Source organism: Phodopus roborovskii, unplaced genomic scaffold, assembly GCF_943737965.1.
Source record: "Phodopus roborovskii unplaced genomic scaffold, PHOROB, whole genome shotgun sequence".
Taxonomy (NCBI): Eukaryota; Metazoa; Chordata; class Mammalia; order Rodentia; family Cricetidae; genus Phodopus; species Phodopus roborovskii.
Window position 1 is genome coordinate 6,309,561 of NW_026126602.1, and position 22,353 is coordinate 6,331,913.

The 22,353-nt window shown below is 38.0% G+C and overlaps 1 protein-coding gene across 2 annotated transcripts in view; it reads right to left on the bottom strand.

Moving 5' to 3' along the window:
• The window catches only part of Gpr158 (G protein-coupled receptor 158), a 376,106-nt gene that overhangs the window by 147,903 nt on the left and 205,850 nt on the right, over positions 1 to 22,353 (bottom strand). For both annotated transcript variants that reach the window (XM_051205699.1, XM_051205700.1), the window contains exon 5: positions 20,123 to 20,346. In XM_051205699.1, the coding sequence (XP_051061656.1) occupies positions 20,123 to 20,346 (224 nt within the window). The remainder of the gene's footprint in view (positions 1 to 20,122; positions 20,347 to 22,353) is intronic.

The window sequence follows — 22,353 nt, forward strand, 5'->3', positions numbered from 1 at the left end:
ACATGCTCCTGTAAATAACCCTAGTTAACTCATTAGTTTACCAGACCAACCTCAGGTGAAACCGTTTCTTTGTTTTGTTTTGTTTTGTTTTTAATCCCCTGACATGAATAGATATTTGTTCATGTCTTCCCCAAGAACAATTACACAACAAATTATATATTTGATGACTAGAATAAATTCTATGCATTCAGTACAGATACAATATTTCAAAATGTTTTACATGTATAAGTTTTAAGCTATGGATGAAGAATACACAAATAGGATGAGCCAATTGCATTTTCCTTTCAATCTAATAGACTGGAAAACACATTTAAAGTCTGATAATATCAATCACCCAGAAGGAACACTAGGAAATAGAAAGTTTCATGCTGACATTTTAAAAGCTATTGAAATTTAATTTAAGGCTACTTCTTAAGAACAGTAAAGTGTACTCCAAGTGTATAAAACAAAGCTGTATGTCTGTTTCTTCCAGCATATTATTGCTTAGACATGGTGTTTATGAACCAATGGTTAAATTCTAATCCTATCATGCTTAGGTATAAACCTTCTAATTTCTATTCAGTAATTTCTTGAATTTTATATCCTGTGATTCTCCCCTACTATATTTTAACTATCTACAATTCAAACAGGATTTGATGACCTGGTTATAAGTGACTTTCTTTCAAATGTTGTGTTTTAAGCTTAAAGGGCACTATGAAAACAGAACAGCAAAACCCTAAGACCATCTTTAAAATAAACAGCAGATTCCTTAGATTGGTCTTCCCTTTCTTATCTGTTGATCTAAAACATCTCTAGACATTGATGATTTGTTTCATGGTTGTTGGAGCAAAATAAATGTTGTGTATATTGGCTGTTAGGTATCCCAATTAATTTACATCCTAATCAATTGCTATTAACTAGTATCTACAGCAACTGGTTCTGGCAGACACATTTTTGTAGTAAGCCAACATAGCTAGGAAATAGGGTAGAATTAATTTAAGCATATCATCCATAAAATACTAAGTAAAATGCTTATAGTATAACCAATTAAAACAGGCAAAAGTTACACATCTAGTCATTAACACGAATGAACTTTACATCAGGTAAAATATAAGAACTTCTGAAATCTGAAATAGATACATATTGAAGGCCATGGATAAAGTGTGATCTCAAGGAAATATTTTTTTTTAAAAAGTAGAGTTATTAAAACAGAATGGATTCATTAATACTAAATCAGTTCAGAACTTGTGTAACTAAGTTATATTCAAAGCCTGATCAGTGCTTTGCCTGTGATCCGAAAGCACACATTGTGGGGGCTGTTCTCAAACTCACAGAATTGACAAGATTTTATGACTTACTGACTCACACAGAGCTGCAAATAGAGCTATTTATCTCAAGGCACTTAAAATGAGTTCTGATACATCAGAATAAATTAATCAGTGCAAATGGTCATGAGAGTGAGCTGAGCACACTTCTGAATCTTAAAATATACATTCCTTAAGTGATGTTTTTCAACCCTCTCACTTCTTTTCTCCATTCTTTCCCTTGGGTGCCTCTTTCATTGCCTAGCATCAAGAACCACTCCCTTGGATCACCTCAAATCTTCCTCTAGTTTGGATCTCTCTCACAATTTGTTCAACTAATGTTCTAGAAATGACTGAGCCTTAACATGTGTACACCAAACCTGCCTTTTCTATCAAACCTTGTTCCTTCTAATTGCCCTCCATTGCTGGCTTCAAAACCCAGATAGAAAATGAGATTCGAAATCCCAGCATAGTCCCAGTCTCTTTGAGTTTTTCGTGATAGTTGCTAACTCGAAGCCATTTCCGCTTGCTGTGGTATTTGGGCACCTTTCCCACATGTCTCCTCCTCTGGTTGCTGCCTCCAGTCACGTTTTTCACTGCTTCCCTTCCAAGCATTATAACAGATCCATAACTGCTCTCTGTACTTCCAGTTTCACACTTTCTAAGCTACCTTCCACATTTTGCTAGCAATACTTCTGCAAACTACAATTGCACCATATCATTTCCCTTCATAAATCTTCATAAATCACTGCAGTGGTGTGCTATATATAGATCCAAATCCCATAAGTTAGCATTTAGAACTTTCTATGTTCTAGCCTTAACAACCTTCCTCCTTCCTCAAACACTGCAGATGATATACTATGCTCCTTCCAGCCAAGCCACTCTTTGAATACACTGTGCTCTTTTTAACCAAGACCTTTACAGATGCAGTTCCCTTGTCTGGAAACCTCCTCCACATGTTTCACAGCACTCCAGCATCACCTTCTCTGGGAAGACATTCTTAATGTTTCCACTTGGCATCAAGTTACTTTCTTGGTACACCCATTCCTATCCTCCCTTCCCTCCCTCCAGGGTCTCACATAGCCCAAGCTGGCCTTGAACTCACCATGTAGCAGAAGCTGGCTTTGAATTCCTTATCACCCTGGCTCTTCCAAGGGCTTAGATTATAGGCATGGACCACCACCTGTCTTTGTTTTCTCATTTATTATTAATAGTCACATCCAGATTGTTTTTACTAGTCACCTACCTCTGCCTTACTAAAATATTGTATGCACTCCTGATATTCTAAACATGGTTTTGTTCTCCTTTTCCACATCAAGCTTAATCTTTATCTATGGTGTGGGTTCAGTCTTCCTCCAATCATTAGTAGCAAATTTATCATATGAGTGGTTCTAAAGCTCTTACTTAGATTCAATGCAGGTGGCCTGGAGCTTTTCCATAGTAAACCAGAAACATCTATCCTATCACCAATGTCCTCTAGTGAACGCTATCTCTAATCACTCTACTTGGAAACCAAATGATATTGTGGAAGTTTTTAATTCTCCCTTCTGGATATGAAGGTGAATATGGGGGATTAGAGTCAAATCAATTGTTAACATATTTTATCCTCTGGTAGGCATTTTATCCTTTATTGCCTTGAACATAGCCAATACACTCACATACCCACACACTCACTCACTCACTCACACACACACACACACACACACACACACACACAGAGAGAGAGAGAGAGAGAGAGAGAGAGAGAGAGAGAGAGAGAGAGAATGTGTAAGTGCTCCGGGCCATCCTCCCAGACTTAGAAGGATGCAAGCAGATGATCTTTGGCAGAGGAAGATGGAGAAATTGATTTCAAACTTACTGATGCATCAATATATAAGCAGAGTTACCAACTGGGCAATCAAGATGTAGATATGGAGAGCAGAGGAAATGCTCCAACTTTCCCAGACAAAGATGATAGAACAGAGCACACTGGGCTCAGATGAACTCCTGCTGCCTCTAGACTTAAATGTGAAACTCAGCCACTGCTGCTGGTTTTTGTTATATCTATCTTACATAGTCACCATTTTGCTTTTTTCCCTTATTTGTCTTATTGGTGAGCCACTGATGTTTGCTTTCTGCATTACTGATTTATTTGTTGTTGTTGTTATTGTTGTGCCTAACTGCTCATTTACTTTCAGGCAAGCATTCCTCTACTTGCTTATTTGCGTGCAAGAAAAAAACAACCCTAGAACTCCTTTCATACAGCTTTCACTGACCTTACCAGTCACTTCCTGCCACTAAAAATGAGAAATTTTATCTGGAGCTTTTCTCCATGTAAGTTTCCTTCAGCTATTTATCTCATGGGCTACCTGGGCTACCCAGTTCAGGGATTTTAATAAAAGTACTGAGTGAATCTCATGCCATTCATGTTCCACAGCACCTACAGCTTCCAGCACCTAAAGCTTACTGCCCTTGAGGAACACATGACATTCTGGTATTATTTATCTCTGTCTAGGAAAACAATGGATTGTGGTAACTAAAATCCATAGTGTGTTTGTGACAGACAGACACAGTATTGATGGTCTCTATCCAACCCGACATACTGACATTCAGTTTTACCTTTAGCCATAGAAAATATCAGTTTCAAGCTATACATTAATGTCCCCAAGTCTTAGAAATACACAATAAACATCCAAGAAAATAAAAAATTCTATACCAGGAAAAAGAGATCTTATTTGAGAAACCCATTCCTAAGGTTTGAGATTCTGCTCATCCTAAAATCAGAAGGTTCCTTCCAAACCCAAAAACACAGGAACTCATTGTCTCCCATGAGCACTGAGGCCCAAGTAAGTGTCTAAACAGACAAAACATGACCTAGATGCCAGGAAGGTGAGGCCTTTACAATGAATTCTGAAGCAGAAAGGGACACAGACAAGCTTGATGCTGCTGAGACGCTAACTGGTCCCTGACTCTGATTCAGGGATGCTCATAGCCAGAGCAAGACACCGGAGCTTCAGCAAAGCATTTGCACAGTGAGTTAAGTGAGAAAACTCTAAGGCCAGAAAGAGCCCCTAAGCTCAGAGACGCAGGGAAATAAATAAGCAGCACCTGTGGGTGATGATAGCCTCCATAATGATTATACATTAAATTTCTATTGCTATCGGTCTTTTTCTTTAAATTTGTTCAAAGCTTTTCTGCTCTTAGTATGCACCTTGCTTCCTTATCCTTGCTTTTTATTAAAGGAGAAAAAGAGGCCACACATTTTATAAATGAGACCATGAGCCTACTTTAAATGTGGGTCTGGGAACTAAAGCTTGACGACTGCACTACTGAAACGTCAGGAGCAATCCTATCTGTAGTGTGCACTCCTAAGTGGAATGTGCATATCACCTTTAACAGCCCTCAGAATGACATAAGACAGTGCTGTGCTTCAACCTAAGAATGGTTACTGCAGAAGGATAAAATAGACTGAGAAGTAATATAAATGAACAAACACATTTAAAGATGTTTTTGTTTCTCAAATATTCAATATGTTTCTATCTCTGAAAGTAAAAATGGTCAGGGGGCGTGGGAGGGAGACAAGAAGGAAGAGGGAACTGGAATTGATATGCAAAATAAGAAAAAAACTAAATATATAAACAATAATGAACAACAACAAAAAAAGTTATGACCTTGCTAATTATCACATAATGTCAACTCCAGATAGTGTGCAAACCGCAATTAAAAAAAAAAAAAAGACTGAGAATTTCCTGGACTTGTACTTTGTTTAATGAGCCAGTATTGCCATGGCAGATGTGTGTCAGATAGCCCTGGTCACATCCTATTATGAATCTTTGAGAGGGAAGATGGGATGCTGTACTCCACTTCTGCAGAAATAGCTCCCTGTCAGCTAATGGAAGGCTGCTCAGTTAGGCCCTCCTTTCTCTCTCCCTGGCTATTGTCACAGAACCTACTCAAAGCAGTGTTGACATTGCCTTTGTATAAACAAGTGAACCTCCATTTCAGGGCTGCATGGAGGGTTCATTCTGAAGATGGTGACACAGCCTCAGGAGTTCAGACAATGTTCAGTCTTTTCTTTCTCTGACCTGTGAGGTGGGGACACAAGAGACAACCTGGAGGCAAAGTTCAGATCCCCCAGGGAAATCTATCACTTCTAAATATTGCTCCCCAGAAAATTGTGCACAAGAGGCCCACCGTTTGCCCTCAGTGAACCAGGAGAGCCTTACTTATGAACGCACAAGAAAAGACAAGGTGCAGAGTGAGACCTAGTTTCACCAGCTCATTTCTGAAAATCCTTAGCTGACAGGGAGAGCATGAAACTCTTAGCTGCTGCTGCCTTTTTTCAACCACAAGCCCTGTGGTTTTAACTAGATGGGTAGAAACACCTTAGGCCCCAACATACACATGGAAAGGAGCTGATGTAAATGAGCTCTGGGACCCCTGAAAGGGTGGCTGCTGATATCTGCTTTGAGAAACATGGATGCAGGAAAAGATACAAAGCTTCACTAAAGCTCAGGGACACCATGAGCATCCCAGGGAAGAGGTGGGACCCAGAGAGCTGAGGATGCAGAGTGAACTGCACAGGACAGTCTTGGGAGGAAGGAGACTTTCCCTGTAAGGCACAACAGTGAGGAGTTCAGACTTTCCAGGCCATGATGTTTTTATTACAACTACTCACTTCTGGAGCCATCCAGGGACAGCACAAGGAAAATAGGACTGTATTCCAATCAAATCTTAGGAATGCTGAGATTTAAATTTCACACTATGAAATGTTATTTTGGTGTTCTATATAATGGGGAGTAGGCAATTAGTTACTAATTTCTGCTACACTAGAAATTCAGACTTAAGTAATAACTCCCCGGGGTTCATCTTTAACTAGATGAGCCAGGGTTTATGTCTTGAGATCCTATGACAGGCTCAAGATGACATGTAACTTTACCACTCTCACTAATGTCACAGAAAATCTGCTGCCTCTGTTGTATTTGGAGGACACTGTCATTTAATGATCAGTGAACCAAGGATTATAAAGTCACTCTAGAGAACCTTTAAGCATCAGTTTCTCAATTGTAACTGAAGATACTAATTACTGTCATTTCTTTCTCACATATTAATGCTGTAAATGCCCCAAGAAGCTTGAACATATCCTCTTAAATGAAAAGAATAAATGGACAAAAAGTAAAAAGCTATCTACAAATATTTACAATTCCTTAGACAATAACTAATTAGTTAACATTAGTGTCTTCTAGTATTTCCTATTTTTCTATTCTTCTGTCTTAACTCTCAGCAGAACAAGGAACAAAGTTTATTTTGTTTTTTGGGGGGGTGAGAAATTGGCTTTTCGAGTCAGGGTTTCTCTGTGTAGCTTTGGAGCCTGTCCTGGAACTCACTCTGTACACCAGGCTGGCCAAGCTCACAGAGATCAGCCTGGCTCTGCCTCCCAAGTGCTGGGACTAAAGATGCATGCTACCAACGCCTGGCCAGCAGAACAAGTTTTAAAGACATGATCATTATGTTGGCCCTGGATGTCCTGGAACTTGCTGTGTAGACCAAGCTGGCCTTGAACTCAGAGTTTCCTGCCTCTGCCTTTGCCTGTGAGTGCTGGGGTTAAAGGCCTCATGCGTCATACCAGCCATCTCAGGAGAACTTTAATACAACCTCTGTCCTTGCTGCCTCCAGCCCTCAGCAGTCCGTGTGTGTGTGTGTGTGTGTGTGTGTGTGTGTGTGTGTGTGTGTGCGTGCGTGTGTGTGGTGTGCACTTTCCCATTCCTTCTCTAACACTGCCTACAACAAATTTGAATAATCTCAAGGCTCTCCATTTCGGCCAAGTAAAGGACCACATGCCAGATCCCAGCCAGAATTTGTTCAACTTTATGTCTCAACCACAGCTTTCTTACTGTCTGCACTATCAGCCTCATGGCCTCTGTAGACAGAGATAAAATGCAGACTACCCCGTACCTGATGAACGAACTCTTCACTCCTGCAGCAATCTTCTCTGTTCTGTGTTAGTCCTTAATTCCCCTGCATTTTTCACGTGCTTATCCTTTTTAAAAATGATAAATATGTTGCCATGTTCAAAAAATAAAGGAAAGTCTCCTAACCCTCAGGCTCTCTCCCCTTCAGCCAAGGGATCACGCATCTGCTTCCCTCAGCAGACAGGAGGGTTCTTGAAAGAATGTTTTCTGTCTCCACCTTTACCTTCCAGTCTCTTACCCAGCCACAATCAGGGTTCTGTTTGTATAACTGCTTGCCAATTGCCTGGAAACTTTATCAATAATTCCTCAAATAATCATCATATCTATGATGATCAGGGACCAGTTATCATCAAATCTAGGAACTGCATTTCTGTCTGGAACTTACTGCAAAGGTGAGAGGGTGTGGTCTAAACTTTAGGTTTAAATGGACAGCAGCGTTTTCACTGATAGATTCAATCACTGTCAGTCAGCCTCCATAAATGGTACAGGGAAGACTGGAAACACCCAGCCTATTTTAAAGATAGCATGGCAGTGATAACAGTGTGGAGAGGGGACAGCTGTGAGCTCTCCCATGCTCCTCAGCTCCCTGCCCTCCGCTGCTGTTGGCTGCCTCACTATTCAGTCTCAGTGTCTCTTTGGCACCTTGTCTCCACCAAAGCCCTCTCTCTATTCTACTTCACTACAGTTCTCAGCCTTTCACCTCTCTTCCTCTTTCTTTTCGTCTATCTGCGCCAAAGGCTGTTGCAGATGTCTTCTTAATCTTAGAAAGAAGACAAAACAAAAACAACAACAACAACAAACTTTTGAGTTCTCAGCTATTCACATTTTGAAGCATTGCCATCTACTCAGTGCATTCTGCCTTTCGTGGAAATAGAGATTTTAGGCAATTTGGTCACACATGCTTCCTCTGCTCTCCCAACCATTATTTAAACATCCAGTGCTAAGGTCTCTGAGAGCTCTGAACTACCAAATCATTTGTCCCTCCTCCTATTCTGAGGGTCAGCGGTGTCCCGCTACCGGCTGTCTCTCCTTTTAAACAGCCCTGTCTCCTGGATTCTGGAATATGGCAGCAGACTTACTTTACTTAACTCTCTTTGGGTGCTCCTACATCACCCCCAACACTGAGGACTCGAGTCTTATACGTCCTCGTTCTTTCGTTCTGCCTATACCGCATCGATAATACCATTTTGTCTCCTTGCAGTTCAAGTTTCCCGTGCCTTTGTGCTCAGGACTTCACTGATCTCCACCCTGGGACCTTAATGCTTTCTCAGGAAACTGTGAGTGAGTACATGACTTGTAAGCCTATTTCAGTGCTGTCAGGTCCCAATGTGTAATGTCTCCAGCCAGCTCAAAAATTTATCCCGACTGCCTTTATGATGAAGAGTAGAATGCTCCACTGGGTTTATGAAATCTTTCATGGTCTTAATATGTACTTGCTTTTAAGTATCATCCAGGTGGACAGTTCCACCTACCTCTTTTTGGTCTTATCACAGCTGTCTCTGTGGGTTTCCCTGTCTTGAGCTTGACACCACCTTGCTGAGTGCTTTCTTTTAGCCATTAATTACAAGTTTAAAGATATCCCCTGTTATCAACCAAACAAGTGAAAGATATCTATGATAAGAAGTTTGAGTCTCTAAAGAAAGAAATTAAAGAAGATACCAGAAAATAGAAAGATCTTCCATGCTCTTGTATAGGTAAGATCAACATAGCAAAAATGGCAATCTTGCCAAAAGTAATCTACAGATTCAATGCAGTCCTCATCAAAAACAAGAACAATTCTTCACAGACATTGAAAGAACAATACTCAACTTATATAGAAAAATAAAAGACCAAGGATAGCCAAAACAACTTCCAGAGGCATTACCATCCCCTTCAAACTCTATTATAGAGCTATAGTCCTGAAAACAGCTTGGTATTGGCATAAAAATAAACAGGTGGACCAATGCAATCAAATTGAAAATCCTGATATTAACCCATACATCAAGGAACACCTGATTTTTTACAAAAAAAAAAAAAAAAAAAAAAAAAAAAAACAATCTAAATTATACAATGGAAAGAAGTGAGCATCTTCAACAACTGGTGCTGACATAACTGCATGCAGACATGCAGAAGACTCCAGATAGATCCATATCTGTCACCATTCACAAAACTTAAGTACAAATGGATCAAAGACCTCAACATAAACCCAGCCACACAGAACCTCTTAGAAGAGAAAGTGGGAGGTATCCTCGAATGAATTGGTACAGGAGATCACTTCCTGAATATAATACCAATAGCACAGACACTGAGATTGACAATTAATAAGTGGGACCTCCTGAAACTGAGAAGCTTCTTCAAGGCAAAGGACACCATCGACAAGACAAAACAGCAGCCCACAGAATGGGAAAAGATCTTCACCGACCCCACATCTGACAGAGGGCTGATCTCCAAAATATATAAAGAACTCAAAAAGCTAGTTATTAAACACTAAATAATCTAGTTAAAAAGTGGGGTACAGAACTAAATAGAGAATTCTCAACAGAGGAATCTGAAATGGCTGAAAGACACTAAAGAAAGTGCTTAATATCCTTAGCAATCAGGGAAATGCAAATCAAAACAACTCTGAGATACCATCTCACTGCTGTCAGAATGGATAAAATCAAAAACACCAATGACAGCTTATGCTAGAAAGGATATGGAGAAAATGGTACATTCCTCCACTGCTGGTGGGAGTGCAAACTTATACAACCACTTTGTAAATGAGTACGGTGGTTCCTCAGGAAAACGGGAATCAGTCTACCACAAAATCCATGCAATTCCACTCTTAGGCATATACCCAAAAGATGTACACTCATACAACAAGGACATCTGTTCAACTGTTCATAGCAGCATTATTTGTAATAGCCAGAACCAGGGAGCAACCTAGATGCCCCTCAACTGAAGAATGGATAAATAAAATGTGGTACATTTACACAATGGAGTACTACTCAACTGAAACAAAAACAAAAACAAAAAAAACAATGGAATCTTAAAAATTCACAGGCAATGAATGGAGCTAGAAGAAACCAACCTGAGTGAGGTAACAGTCACAAAAAGTCAATCATGGCATGTACTCACTCATATATGGATTTTAGACAGAGTGAAGACCAGATTACAATCCACACTACCAGATAAGCTAGGAAACAAAGAGGATCCTAAAAGAGACATGCATGGTCCCCTGGAGAAGGCAAAAGGGAAAAAAATCTCCTGAGCAAATTGGGAGCATGGGGGTGGGGAGAGGGAATTAGGAGAAAGAGAAGGGGAGAAGAGGAGGGGAGAAGAGGACATGAGTAAGCAGGAAGATTGAGTCAGGGACAGAGTAGAGAAGAGCAAGAAAAGAGATACCAACACAGAGAGAGGCATTTTAGGTTGAAAGAGAAATCTGGCACTAGGGAAATGTCCCGAGATCTACAAGTATGACCCTACCTAACAATCTAAGCAGTAGTGAAGAGGCTACCTTAAATGCCCTTCCTGATAATGATATTGATGACTACCTTATATGCCATCCTAGAGCCTTCATCCAGTAGCTGATGGAAGCAGAAGCAGACACCTACAGCTAAATACTGAGCCAAACTCCTGGAATCCAGTTGCAGAGAGAGAGAGAGAGAGGAGTGATGAGCAAAGGAGTCAAGACCAGGCTGGAGAAACAGAAGCAGCTGCCTGAACAAGGTGGAGCTCATGGACCCCGGTCTGATAGCTGGGAAACCACCATAGTACTGACCCAGACCCCCTGAATGTGGGTGTCAGTTAGGTGGCCTGAGCAATCTTTGGCTCCTCTGATAATTGATCAGTATTTATCCCTAGTATATGAGTGGACTTTGAAAGCACATTCCACAAAGAGGGATGCTCTCTCAGCCTAGACACACAGGGTAGGGCCTAGGCCCTGCTCCAAATGATATGACAGACTTTGAAAATCTCACACGGAAGGCCTTACTCTCTCTGGGGAGCAGAAAGGTGATGGGATAAGGAGTTGGGGGGACAGGGAAGGACTGGAGGGAGAGGGAACTGGGACTGACATGTAAAACACACTTGTTTCAAATTTAAATAAATTTTAAAAATGATATCCCCTCTTGTGATCTTCCATGTAGCTACAAAAAGTTCAATTTATTGTTATCTCTAGGTTATAGAGGAAGAAATTGAGACTTAAGAAAAAAAGAATGTGGTAAATTAGATATATATTGTTTGACAAGCTGGAGAGATTGCTCAGCAGAAAAGAGCACTTACTGTTCTTATAGAGGACCTGAGTTCAGTTCCCAGAGTCCACACTGAACAGCTCACAACTGCCTCTAACTCCAGCTTTAGTGGATCTGATGCTCTCTTCTGACTTCTTCAGGCAACTTCACACATATGCACATACTTTCACTCAGATATATATGCATACACATAATTAAAAGTAAAAACCTTTACAAAGTAGTTATTGTTTTAACAGTCCAGGCTAGAGTCTTTGAAGTTAATCACTTGCTAAGGTTTCAACTAACTTTACAGCATATTCACACACACACACACACACACACACACACACACACACACACACATGCTTGTGCATATATTATTTTCTTATACTCCTTTCTCTGTTTTATTGTGAATATCTTATGTGCATACCCACATCTAAATCATTTTGTAAACTTATTTAGATATTCATGGACACATAACTAATTTTAATTTCTGAATATGCAGACACATTGCTTTATAATTCTACAGTCTGTTATTTACAAAATGTTCAATAACCCTTAAAAATGAAGAAGCCCCTAGGAATTTGTAAATAATACAAGTGATTTATCTCTCACAATATATTTCAACTAACAAGTAGTTTGGTATATTAGTGCATTAAATTTTAAAAAGCTATTTTTAGCATACTTAATAAGCAACTGGCTTTATAAATAAACATTAGTAAGTACAAATGTCTCAAGAGAACCTGATAATGGTGCCTTGGTAATCACTAAGAATTTTATATATCTCTTAAGGCATATACAAATATGTTATAATCACTTTACTTGCTCTTCATAATTCATAATTAATATTGCAGCCACCAGATGGAGTATGAGGTTATTTAAATACTTTTAAAGAAGAAGTCAAAGAAAAAGATCCTTTGAATAAACTATTTTGCTCTACCCTTCTCATAATGCTTACACAATTACCACTTTGACAAACACATACACAAATGCACAAGCTAGTTTACCTTTTTCCTCTTGTGTTAAAGCATAAAGCATTGAATGAATTGAGCCAAGGGATATAGCTCTTAAAATGAAAGACTTGATTTGTTTAGCTCATTAGTTTATACCTGGCAGGAACTGGACATAAACTTACATTGGGACCAGTGCTTCTTGTATTTATTTTTTTTATTTAAATTGGATTTCTTTGTAAGTATATGAATGGCAGTCTACTTGTCGACTAAATAATAAAGAGACAGAGTGGGCTACTACTCAAACAGTTGAGTACAAATCTCAGCTTCTCTAAGTTTGGACCAACTTCTTAGTTCTCGTTTAGATTTATCTAAACATAATTTGAGGATGATTCCTCACTTAAACTGACTGTAAGAATTCCATGGCTCCAAGTCATTTGCTGTCAAATTACATCATTTTATTTTATCACACTCTGATTTGGTCTTCTGGATTGCATTTATAGCCAGCACCACACAGCCTCCTTAGTGTAAGGTTCTTGCTTGCCCTGTTTATTACCATATTCTAAACATGGGTAACACTAAGCCCTCAGTAGATGTTCAGAGGATAAATAATGAATGCAAATAAGGAAAGAGACAGCAGCAATGAGGAATTATGACAGGGAATAAGAGAAAGGGATAAAACTAAACACTAGGCTATGCTAAAGCATGGTATCTAAGAAGTGGACAGCCTGCAATGACCATCAGTGTCAAGAGGGCATGAAGTAATGCCACAGTAGAACTATTTCACCAACAGTTAGTTTTTTGACAGAATGAGAGGTCAGATTAAGTACATTGTGTGTGTGTGTGTGTGTGTGTGTGTGTGAACATATTTGGAAATATTTATGCAAATATATGATTTTTAGGGCAGATTTATAGGAGCTTACTGAAAATATTATGAATTTTTAAGTTACATCAAAATGCAATTAAATATTCTACAGTTTATGCAACTATCACCAATAATGGAAATCTTAGCTCCTAATGCCAACACCAACTCAGAGAATTGTGTTTATAAAAAATACAATTCTTTTAGTGAATTTCATAACTACTCATGAAAATAAGAATATATTTTTGTACTTTATTCTTATATATTCTTTACACTTTCTGATGAATGTTTTTTTCTTTTGTTTTTGAAACTAAAAGGTGTTTTGATTTGATTTGTTTGTGTAACATGATAAATAAAAGATCTAGAGACTGACATTGAGGTTCAAGCTTCAAGCTGAAGATCGGAAAAGCAAAGCTGGCTCTACCTCCAACTGAAAGCTGATCTTGGCCCCACCAAATCCTAGATGGCTATGCTCTCCTCATTGTGGTTGGAGAATCCTGAGTCTGACCACTGAAGACTTGGCTTCTATCTTTTATACCTCTCTAGTGCTGGGATTAAAGGCCTGAGCTCTGTTACTCTTTTAGACTGAATCAATCTCATGTACCCTGGCTAACCTTGAATTTAGAGAGATCCATCTGCCTTTGTCTCCTCAGTCCTGGGGTTAAAGGTGTGTACCACCACTCTCTGATCTGAATAGTTTGAAGCCGACTTTGCTTTCTGAGTCCTCAGGCAAGCTTTAATAAATCGCAAATAATTAACCACCACATGTTTGGGGGGAATATTTTTAGATTGCAGTTATTAATCCTTTATTGTTAGATATGTTTCAGATATATTTCTAACTTCTCTCTTAATCATTTGTATATTGTGTATACTTAAAGACCCCATTCAGTAGTAAACAGAGCTTTAGGGAAAAGTTAGTTACAAATACTTCTATGTGAACCTCTGCACTGGAGCTGTGGGACTAAGCTCCACCCAGAGATTATAAAGTATTTCTTGTTGATAAAATCCACCAGGATACACATTGTGAGCAGGATATAAGCCATGGTTTCTGAGGACAGTGGTGATAGTCATCCCATAATATGAAGGTATTTCATGTCACCACAATGCTTAGGGTGGTTAGAAAGTTGAAGTTTCCGACATTTGACAACACAAAATGATATCTCTGTCTCTCCATATTTTATAAAGATAGGCAATAGAACATCAAAAATCAGTTAACATGTTATATTAAACACTTCAATTTCCAAACCAAAAAGTGACATCAGTACCAATTTCCATGTCAATTAATTTCTAAGTTAAGAAAGAACTTTTAAAGGAAGGGGAAAGTATCAACCACAGCACACTCACTTTTTAAACTCTCCTATTTATTTATCTGTTGTACTAAAATAAGAATGTGCTGAGATCAAGATCAGCAGAATAAGTCTAAACTGTCTTTCTTTCCAGTGTGCCTTCTACTGTAATCTCCACTCAGTAAATCCTACGCACACTTGAAATTACTAAGCTGTAACCAACCATACTCTCTGTGTGGAATATCTAATAGGAAAATATGTTACTTGTCATAATGTTTGATAAAAATGAAGAAGAAATAATTCAATAATATTTAAAATTAAGATCTTTAAAAAGCTGTTATAATATTGTTGTTGCTTTATAGGAATTCACTGGTTTCAAAACTGTTCATGTTTTACTGGCACATTGAATCTTTAGGCAAAGATATAGGCACAGATGTATGAATTGTCTCCCAAGTGTTTGTAAAGAGTTAGTTCATTAACTCTTTAAGATTCTAGCCTGTAAACCCCATCCAAGAGCAGACTTGAATCTCAGTTATACCTTAAAAAAAGATGTTAGAATAGTTGTTGACACATGATTGTTAGTTATTTGACAGAATTTTGGAGAGCAGTTCTTTTGAATTTGGAAGAGGTTAACCCTGTTCAAATGATTGTACTTGGAGCCAGACTGAAGTACCTGTCTAGTCTAGTCTCTGAACTGTCTTAGTTCTCTTACTGTGAACATGTACTGCTTCAGTTAAGAGCAGAACTATTACCATTGCGGTGATTTGGCCTGTGCTGGGTTTGACAGAACTAACATTTTCCTATATTTTGACTTCTCAGTGTGGTTATTTCTGTTCATTCACAAAAGTGAATGACTCAAGCTCTAAGATGTTCCATGTCTAGTGACCCTGAAGGAAAAATTGCAAATACACACTACTAGCAATTAAGACATGTCATATCATGTTTGTTGTGAATTGTGGAAGTGTAAGAGTCTCAAGCTGACAACAGAGGTAGTGGAAAACAAACTAAGGTGCCTCTATAAGCAGGCATACCATCCCGTCCTCAGTATAGCTCCTATAGATGAAACAGTGTGTTTCTCTTAAGGTGTGCATCTCTTATTAGACCCCTCACTTTTCATTACTGTTATGATTCGAAGATGAAGTGTCTCCCCATAGGCTTCCATTTCGACCTCAGCTGAAGGATTAGTCCTTTAGGAGAGGGAGATTATGGAAGAGGGACACTGGGGCAGGCCCATGAAGGTTATGCAAACCTTAGTTCTAGTAATCTCTTCGTTTCCTGGTCTGCCACCATATGAACACACACTACCATCACAGTCTCTTCCTCACTATGACAGACTGCCTCATCTGAAACTGTGACCCTCAGCCATATCTATTTGCCCCTAAAATGTTCTGTCGGGTATCCTATCAAGTGAGGAAAAGTTGAACACAGACAAATCATGTGTTAGATCCCTGTGGAGCACTCCTAAAGTTAGTTTATCTGAGCTGTGCTCAGGCACTCACACTTCAACCGTCAAGGGCTGTGGAGATTATTGTTCTATTTCGTGGAAGGATGTGGTCATCTTTTACATTTTATAAGCTCTATGTGATGATCCACAGAAGAGATCTCATTCAGCCTGGGAATGAGTGTGTAGCTCAGGTGAGTGCTCAGAGTCTCTTGGTTGGTTTGTAGTTTGGGACATGCTGTATCATTTTCATTCCATCAGTACTACTGCTAGAATATCCCTAGTTGTCTCTGACTTTTCTTTCTTTCTCTTTTTCTTAATGATTACTTTTTAAATGCACATTGGTATTCTGCCTGCATGTGTGAGGGTGTCTGACCCCTGGAACTGGAGTTACAGACAGTTATGAACTTCATGTGGGTTCTGGGAATTGAACCCAGGGTCTCTGGAAGAACAGCTGGTGCTTTTAACCTCTGATCAATTTCTCCAGCTCAGTGTCTCTGCCTTTTCAACAATGGATTGAAGCCACAATTCTGACCTTAAAGAACATCACCAGGAACTTTCACTAAATTTTATTCTAATTTTAATATTACTATGTTCTATTCATCTCCTGAAAGTGCTTATGCCATTAGCTAGAACACAATGAAGTACAAATATATAAATTTCCCAACCCAGCTATACTAACTTGGGCAGCAAACAAACTCTTGGAGTCTGGGTATTCTATATGACATTATTCTAGTTCTGAAAAGTGTTTCTCTTTCCAAATGAAGACTGGGAAAATAGCAAACATACTTCTTCAATATATTATGAACTTTTGAGTTGTTTCTCTAATAAGAAGACAATCAGCATCATGAGGCTGGTTTCTAAATATCCTCAATGGCTTAACAATTGATAGCCTGGAGAGATCTCCATAGCTCTCATTCTGAAGGAAAACGAAACCTCCCTAGAAAAGACACTCCTTTAAATAGGTAAATAACTCTTAAGTTTAGTTCAATTGTACATTTAATGTCTCTTTGTAGACAATGGCCATGTAGAAGTGATGCATAGTAATGGTTTTGGAATCAATTAGCATGTGAACGACCATGAAACTCAGATGTGTGCTTCAGAGCCAGGACGGCAACTTCCAAATCCTTATTCTTTTCAACTATTTAAATGTCGCATGAAATAAACACACGTTAATTTCTAATCTTCCAAAGACCTGGTAAATATAATGAAAGGTCAGTACCTAGTTTAGGCTAATTCCACAAGTACTGATGGATTGTCTCATTCTGGAGATGGGTTATATATATAAATGCCTTTAAAACTCTGGACTCTTGTATCACTCGGAAAGAAGTCCTAATCTCATTAGTGGTCCCTCCCCACTCTTCTCTTCTGGAAGCCCCCAGGTAACCACTAATCTACTTCTGGGGTCAATTAATTTGCTTATTCTGAGCATTTCTGATGAATGGAATCATACAACATGTTGTCTTTTACAGTTGTTTTCCAATGAACATCTTCAAATTCATTCATATCACTCCCTATATTGATATATAATCATTTTTATTGACAAATGATATTCTATTATATGGAAATATCACATCTTAATTATTCATTTCTATTAAATGATGGGTGTTTTTCACCAATTAGCTGTTGTGGGTGACTCTTTCATGAACACTTATTTGCATTTCTGTGTAGACATGTATTAGGAATACAATACTTGAGTCATATTGTACAATATTTTAAATTTTGTACAGATTACCAAGATGCCTCCCAATCTGGGCACACTTTTTTCCTCTGCAGTAGAAATAAATGGGATGTTTTCAATTTCTCTACATTCTCATCAATTGTTAAAAAATTTTTAAAAGTATTTTAGGTACATTAGTGCATGTTATGGACTTGATATGAATTTTTCTAATAACTAATATTATTGAGCATTTTCTCATGTGTTCATTGCATTATCATACATCTTTGTGGAGAAATGTCTATTCAGATATTTGCTCCATGTTAAAGTTTATTTTTTTATTTTTATTGTTAATTTATGAGAATTGTTTATATATTTTGTAACAGTTTTCTCCTTATCTATGGGTTGTCTATTTTTATGGCCTAAAGTCTCAATTTTCATGAAGTACAATTCATAATTTTGTTCTTCTATATTTGTGGTTTTATGTCATATCTTTAAAAAGTTGAGTAACTCAAAGACATGAAGATCTCCACTTATGTTTCAATCTAAGAAAAGACTCTTAGTTAAGTATGATTCTTCCATTTAGGTCTATGTTACACATTGGATCAATGTTTGGAGTTTAATAAATTGTATCAGCCCCACTTCGAATAGGAGGAAAATAGTCAAAGAGTGACTGAGACAGAATTTAATATTAAATAATATGACTGACAGTTGTCATGCTACATCATATTACACATGGATTTTTCTCTTTTATCAAAATAGATAAAAAAAGAGTAAAATGGGTATATTTTTTCTTTTAACTGTCAGGAATAGAAAATATAATGAGAAATATCTAAATAAACTGTTAGCATTGCCCCATAGGGTTTCCTTACTATATAAAGAAATGTTACCAAAACACACAAAAATGTTTAAAGAGTAATTTCAAAGTATACTTGCTATACATATGGAGTCTCTATACTAGAAATGTATTATTACTTTTATAGTTAATCCAGTTTGATAAGAGAAATCACTAGAGGAAATATCACCAAACATTTCCTTTCTTCAATATGCAAGATCTATGTTTCTTACTTTGATTATCTTAGACCCATTTCATTATGTCTCATTCTAGAAAAACCGATTTCAAAAGGTAACAATCTTCAAATCAGCTAACATACAAGAAATTTCATCAAAATTTTATGTAGACATACATATTCTCATGGCAGTCCTGTGAAAAAAGATTCTGGTCAGCTGCTGCCCCATTTCCTCCAAAAGTCTAGGGAGATCTGAAAGGTTAACAACTGTGTGCAATAACATTAACATAGATTAAGACACTCATCCAGCCAGAACAATCTATAAGAAACTTCTCAGTATCCAGTGATGCATTCTACCCACATTTACTGCTGACTTATTTAACATGGTAATCATTAATGATTAAAATCAATTAAAATTCATAAAGAACTATAGTAACCACTGTGTAATGAATTTATTCCATCAGAGCGATTTCCTAGTAGTTAATTAGACCTTTCCATTTGGGCTCTGCTACTGACTTGCTTTTTTAAAATGTTATCTGGCAACATATTAGCCTACTATCTTACTATATATAAAATCAACCCAGTTTTTCAAGAGAAAGATGGGTACCAGTAAAATGGAAACAAATTGCATGTTTGCATTTTCTTGCTGACTCAAAACTTGATTTAAACTACGTTGCCTGCTATTAAAAGCAACTAATAACATCTATAACGTTAACATAATGGTTACAATTTGCTAGAATCTTAACTGTGTTTTAAAAGTATTAGCTAGTGGCTTCACAGTAGACATTATCCAAAAAGGATTCTTTTCTTTTTAAATTTCTATGGGAAAACATATTTTCAAAAATCTCTATAATCTACAACAATATGAACAATTTCATCAAGATGAAGAGGTGATTTGAATTCAAGAATGGTGGGAACTATTGTCTTTTTGAGTGGCATAAGGAACTTACTGTAAAACAACAGAATGAAACATTCTAACACAACGCTTGCTTCATGTGACTGATTTCTGGCCACTGGAGAAAGCTCCCCAGAAAACTCTGCCCTGGGTGTTTTAGCATTTCTATCAACTCTAGACAGTAATACAAGACCACATATAAGTTCATGAATAGTTATTTTCCAGAGTATACTGTGCTAAAAATAAATAGGCGTATTCTTTGCACTTTTCAATATTACTAAGAGAAATAAATCAAAATGAAAACACAAAAGGGCTTTCTAGATATGAGATTGAGATTTGAAGACAGCATTAGAGCTCCAGGCTAAATAGAAAGCACCTTCTCTATAACAAAATACTAACACAAAATGTCATTAACTCCTCTTTCCTTGGGAAGCTAATGGATTTGGTTTTCACACTCTTACCCAATCACATTATAGCAAAACAAAATGTCTACTTATTAGAACAGTAGCAAGGATTTGGAAATTCAATTTCCTTAGAGAGAGAGAGGCAATTACTGTTAGTATAAAGAAAGGCATTGACCAAGATACCTGGGTTTACCTTTGCTTTGCGAAAGTGGTAGACCACCAGCATGCTAACGAAGTCCATCAGCATACACAGGACTTGGAAGGAGATGATAGCGAGCCTCAGATACTTATCCTCCTGGACAAAGCATGGACGGTCATCAGCACAGAAGGGACAGCCTTCTCTGCAGGGCAAGCAGACATAGGCTTCTTCCGACCCATCTTTTGTGCTTCCTGAAAAATGGTGATCTGGACCTCTTCCTGAAAGTTCCAAATAAAACCACAATGTCATTTGTACCTCCAAGGTAAGTGAACTAGAAGAGAGTTAGACCCTCTTCTTTCCTTTTTCTACTGAGTATAGACCTTTCATCAAATCCTTTACTAAGAGCTGAAGCTACTTAGCTTCTGGACTCCAAATTCTTGATTCGTTTGATTTTAAATTTGTCATTCAGAGTAATTGAGAAAAATAGCAAAAATGGAAACAAATGCCTCAGGGAGCAGTGTGTTAAGTTTTTGATATCATCATCTTCCACACATGGCTAGTGAAACTCCCTAAAGCACAGGTCATACTCCAGACACACTTGTTAAACAAGGAGAAGGGCTGGAAAATGGATATGTTTAATGTACCAAGTAAATGTCCTCATTGTTGTTGGAACTTCTTGACCTACATGACACAGAGTACAAAATGAGACTATCATCATTCCTTAATTCAGCAGGGCTTTCATCCACCAAGTTTTCAGTTCAAATTACATAAAATGGTACATAAACAACAGTTGTTCAGTGTGTAATTGCTTAACAATGCTGCATCCTTTAGAATCAGTCCATACAACCTATCATTTAATCCCCACTTGACACACCATGAGATATCTCTGTGCTGCTTGGCTACTGCTCCAATTGATCATCTGATTAATTTTAGAGTTGTCTGCCTCACTTATCAAGCTTAGGTTAACACTGAAGCCCAGTACTCAGAGTATCAATTGTTGATTGTAGCAATAGACACTGAAAAAAGAAACTATATTATCCATGAACTCAACATTAGAGACAAAAGTAAATATCCAGTTTATTAGGTAACATGACCTTGGTTAAATTTGGAATGAGGAAAAGAGTTTTGTTGTTGCTGTTGTTGCTAGCTTTAGTAACAAAATTCGATGGAAACTTTTGATGTATCTCAGCTCATGTAAGGGGTTCACAGTCTTTCCAAAGTATATTTGTCTATTTTCCTTCCTCAGTAAATACAACAACAAGAACATAAATAACTATGACTATTCTTTGATGATTGTGTTGCTAGAAATCACTCTGGGAGCTGCATAGTAGCTCAGTAGGTAAAGTGCTTGCCATGTAAGCCTGGTGCTATGAGTTCAGTCCCATAAGGGAAGAAGAGAACTAACTTCTGAAAATTGTTTCCTGACCATTATGTGTTTGCCATGGCACATACACACACCTGCATTCATACACATACATACACACAAAATGATAAATAAATAATAAAACAAATAGTTACCACTCTGTCAGCATAGTGTAAAAATGTATGGATTTAGCATCTGGTTTAAGTAGACGACTGGTTTCCTATTCTTAGGTAAACTCATTAGACATCTCAGTTCGCCAGTTCTGCTCTTATGTGCTTATTGATGAAATACAAATGGCCTTAGGAATTAACTTGAAATAATTTATGTAAAACACAATGACCAGTTTTCTAGTCTTCATAAAATCCCTTTCCTCGGGGTCCAGGGAACCTTGAAGGCAGAATTTAAGAGCTGGAAGGAAAGACACCGAGGAAACAAGGCCCTGTAAATCAACAGTATCAAAGCACATATAAACTGACAGAGATGAGGAAGCATGCACAGGGCCTGCACAGGTCTGCACCAGATGGACTCACAGAGCTGACAGAAGTGGACACATGAGCCTACTCCTACCTCAGAAGCTATCTACAATTGGTACCCACTTGTAAATAAAATTTTAATTTTCTCCAAAAGGTTTCATTGGTGAACAAACCACTCTTGAGCATGGGCTGCATGCCAGAGTAGATGGCCAACAGAAGATGCTCAAAAGCATCTTCACAGGTTCCTTATCTCATAATGTCATGGCAGGACATACACACACACACACACACACACACACACACACACACACACACACACACAGTTTTCTTCTTCTTCTTCTTCTTCTTCTTCTTCTTCTTCTTCTTCTTCTTCTTCTTCTTCTTCTTCTTCTTCTTCTTTCTACCCTACCCTACCCATCTTTTCAGTATATATTATGGCTTCCAGTTTA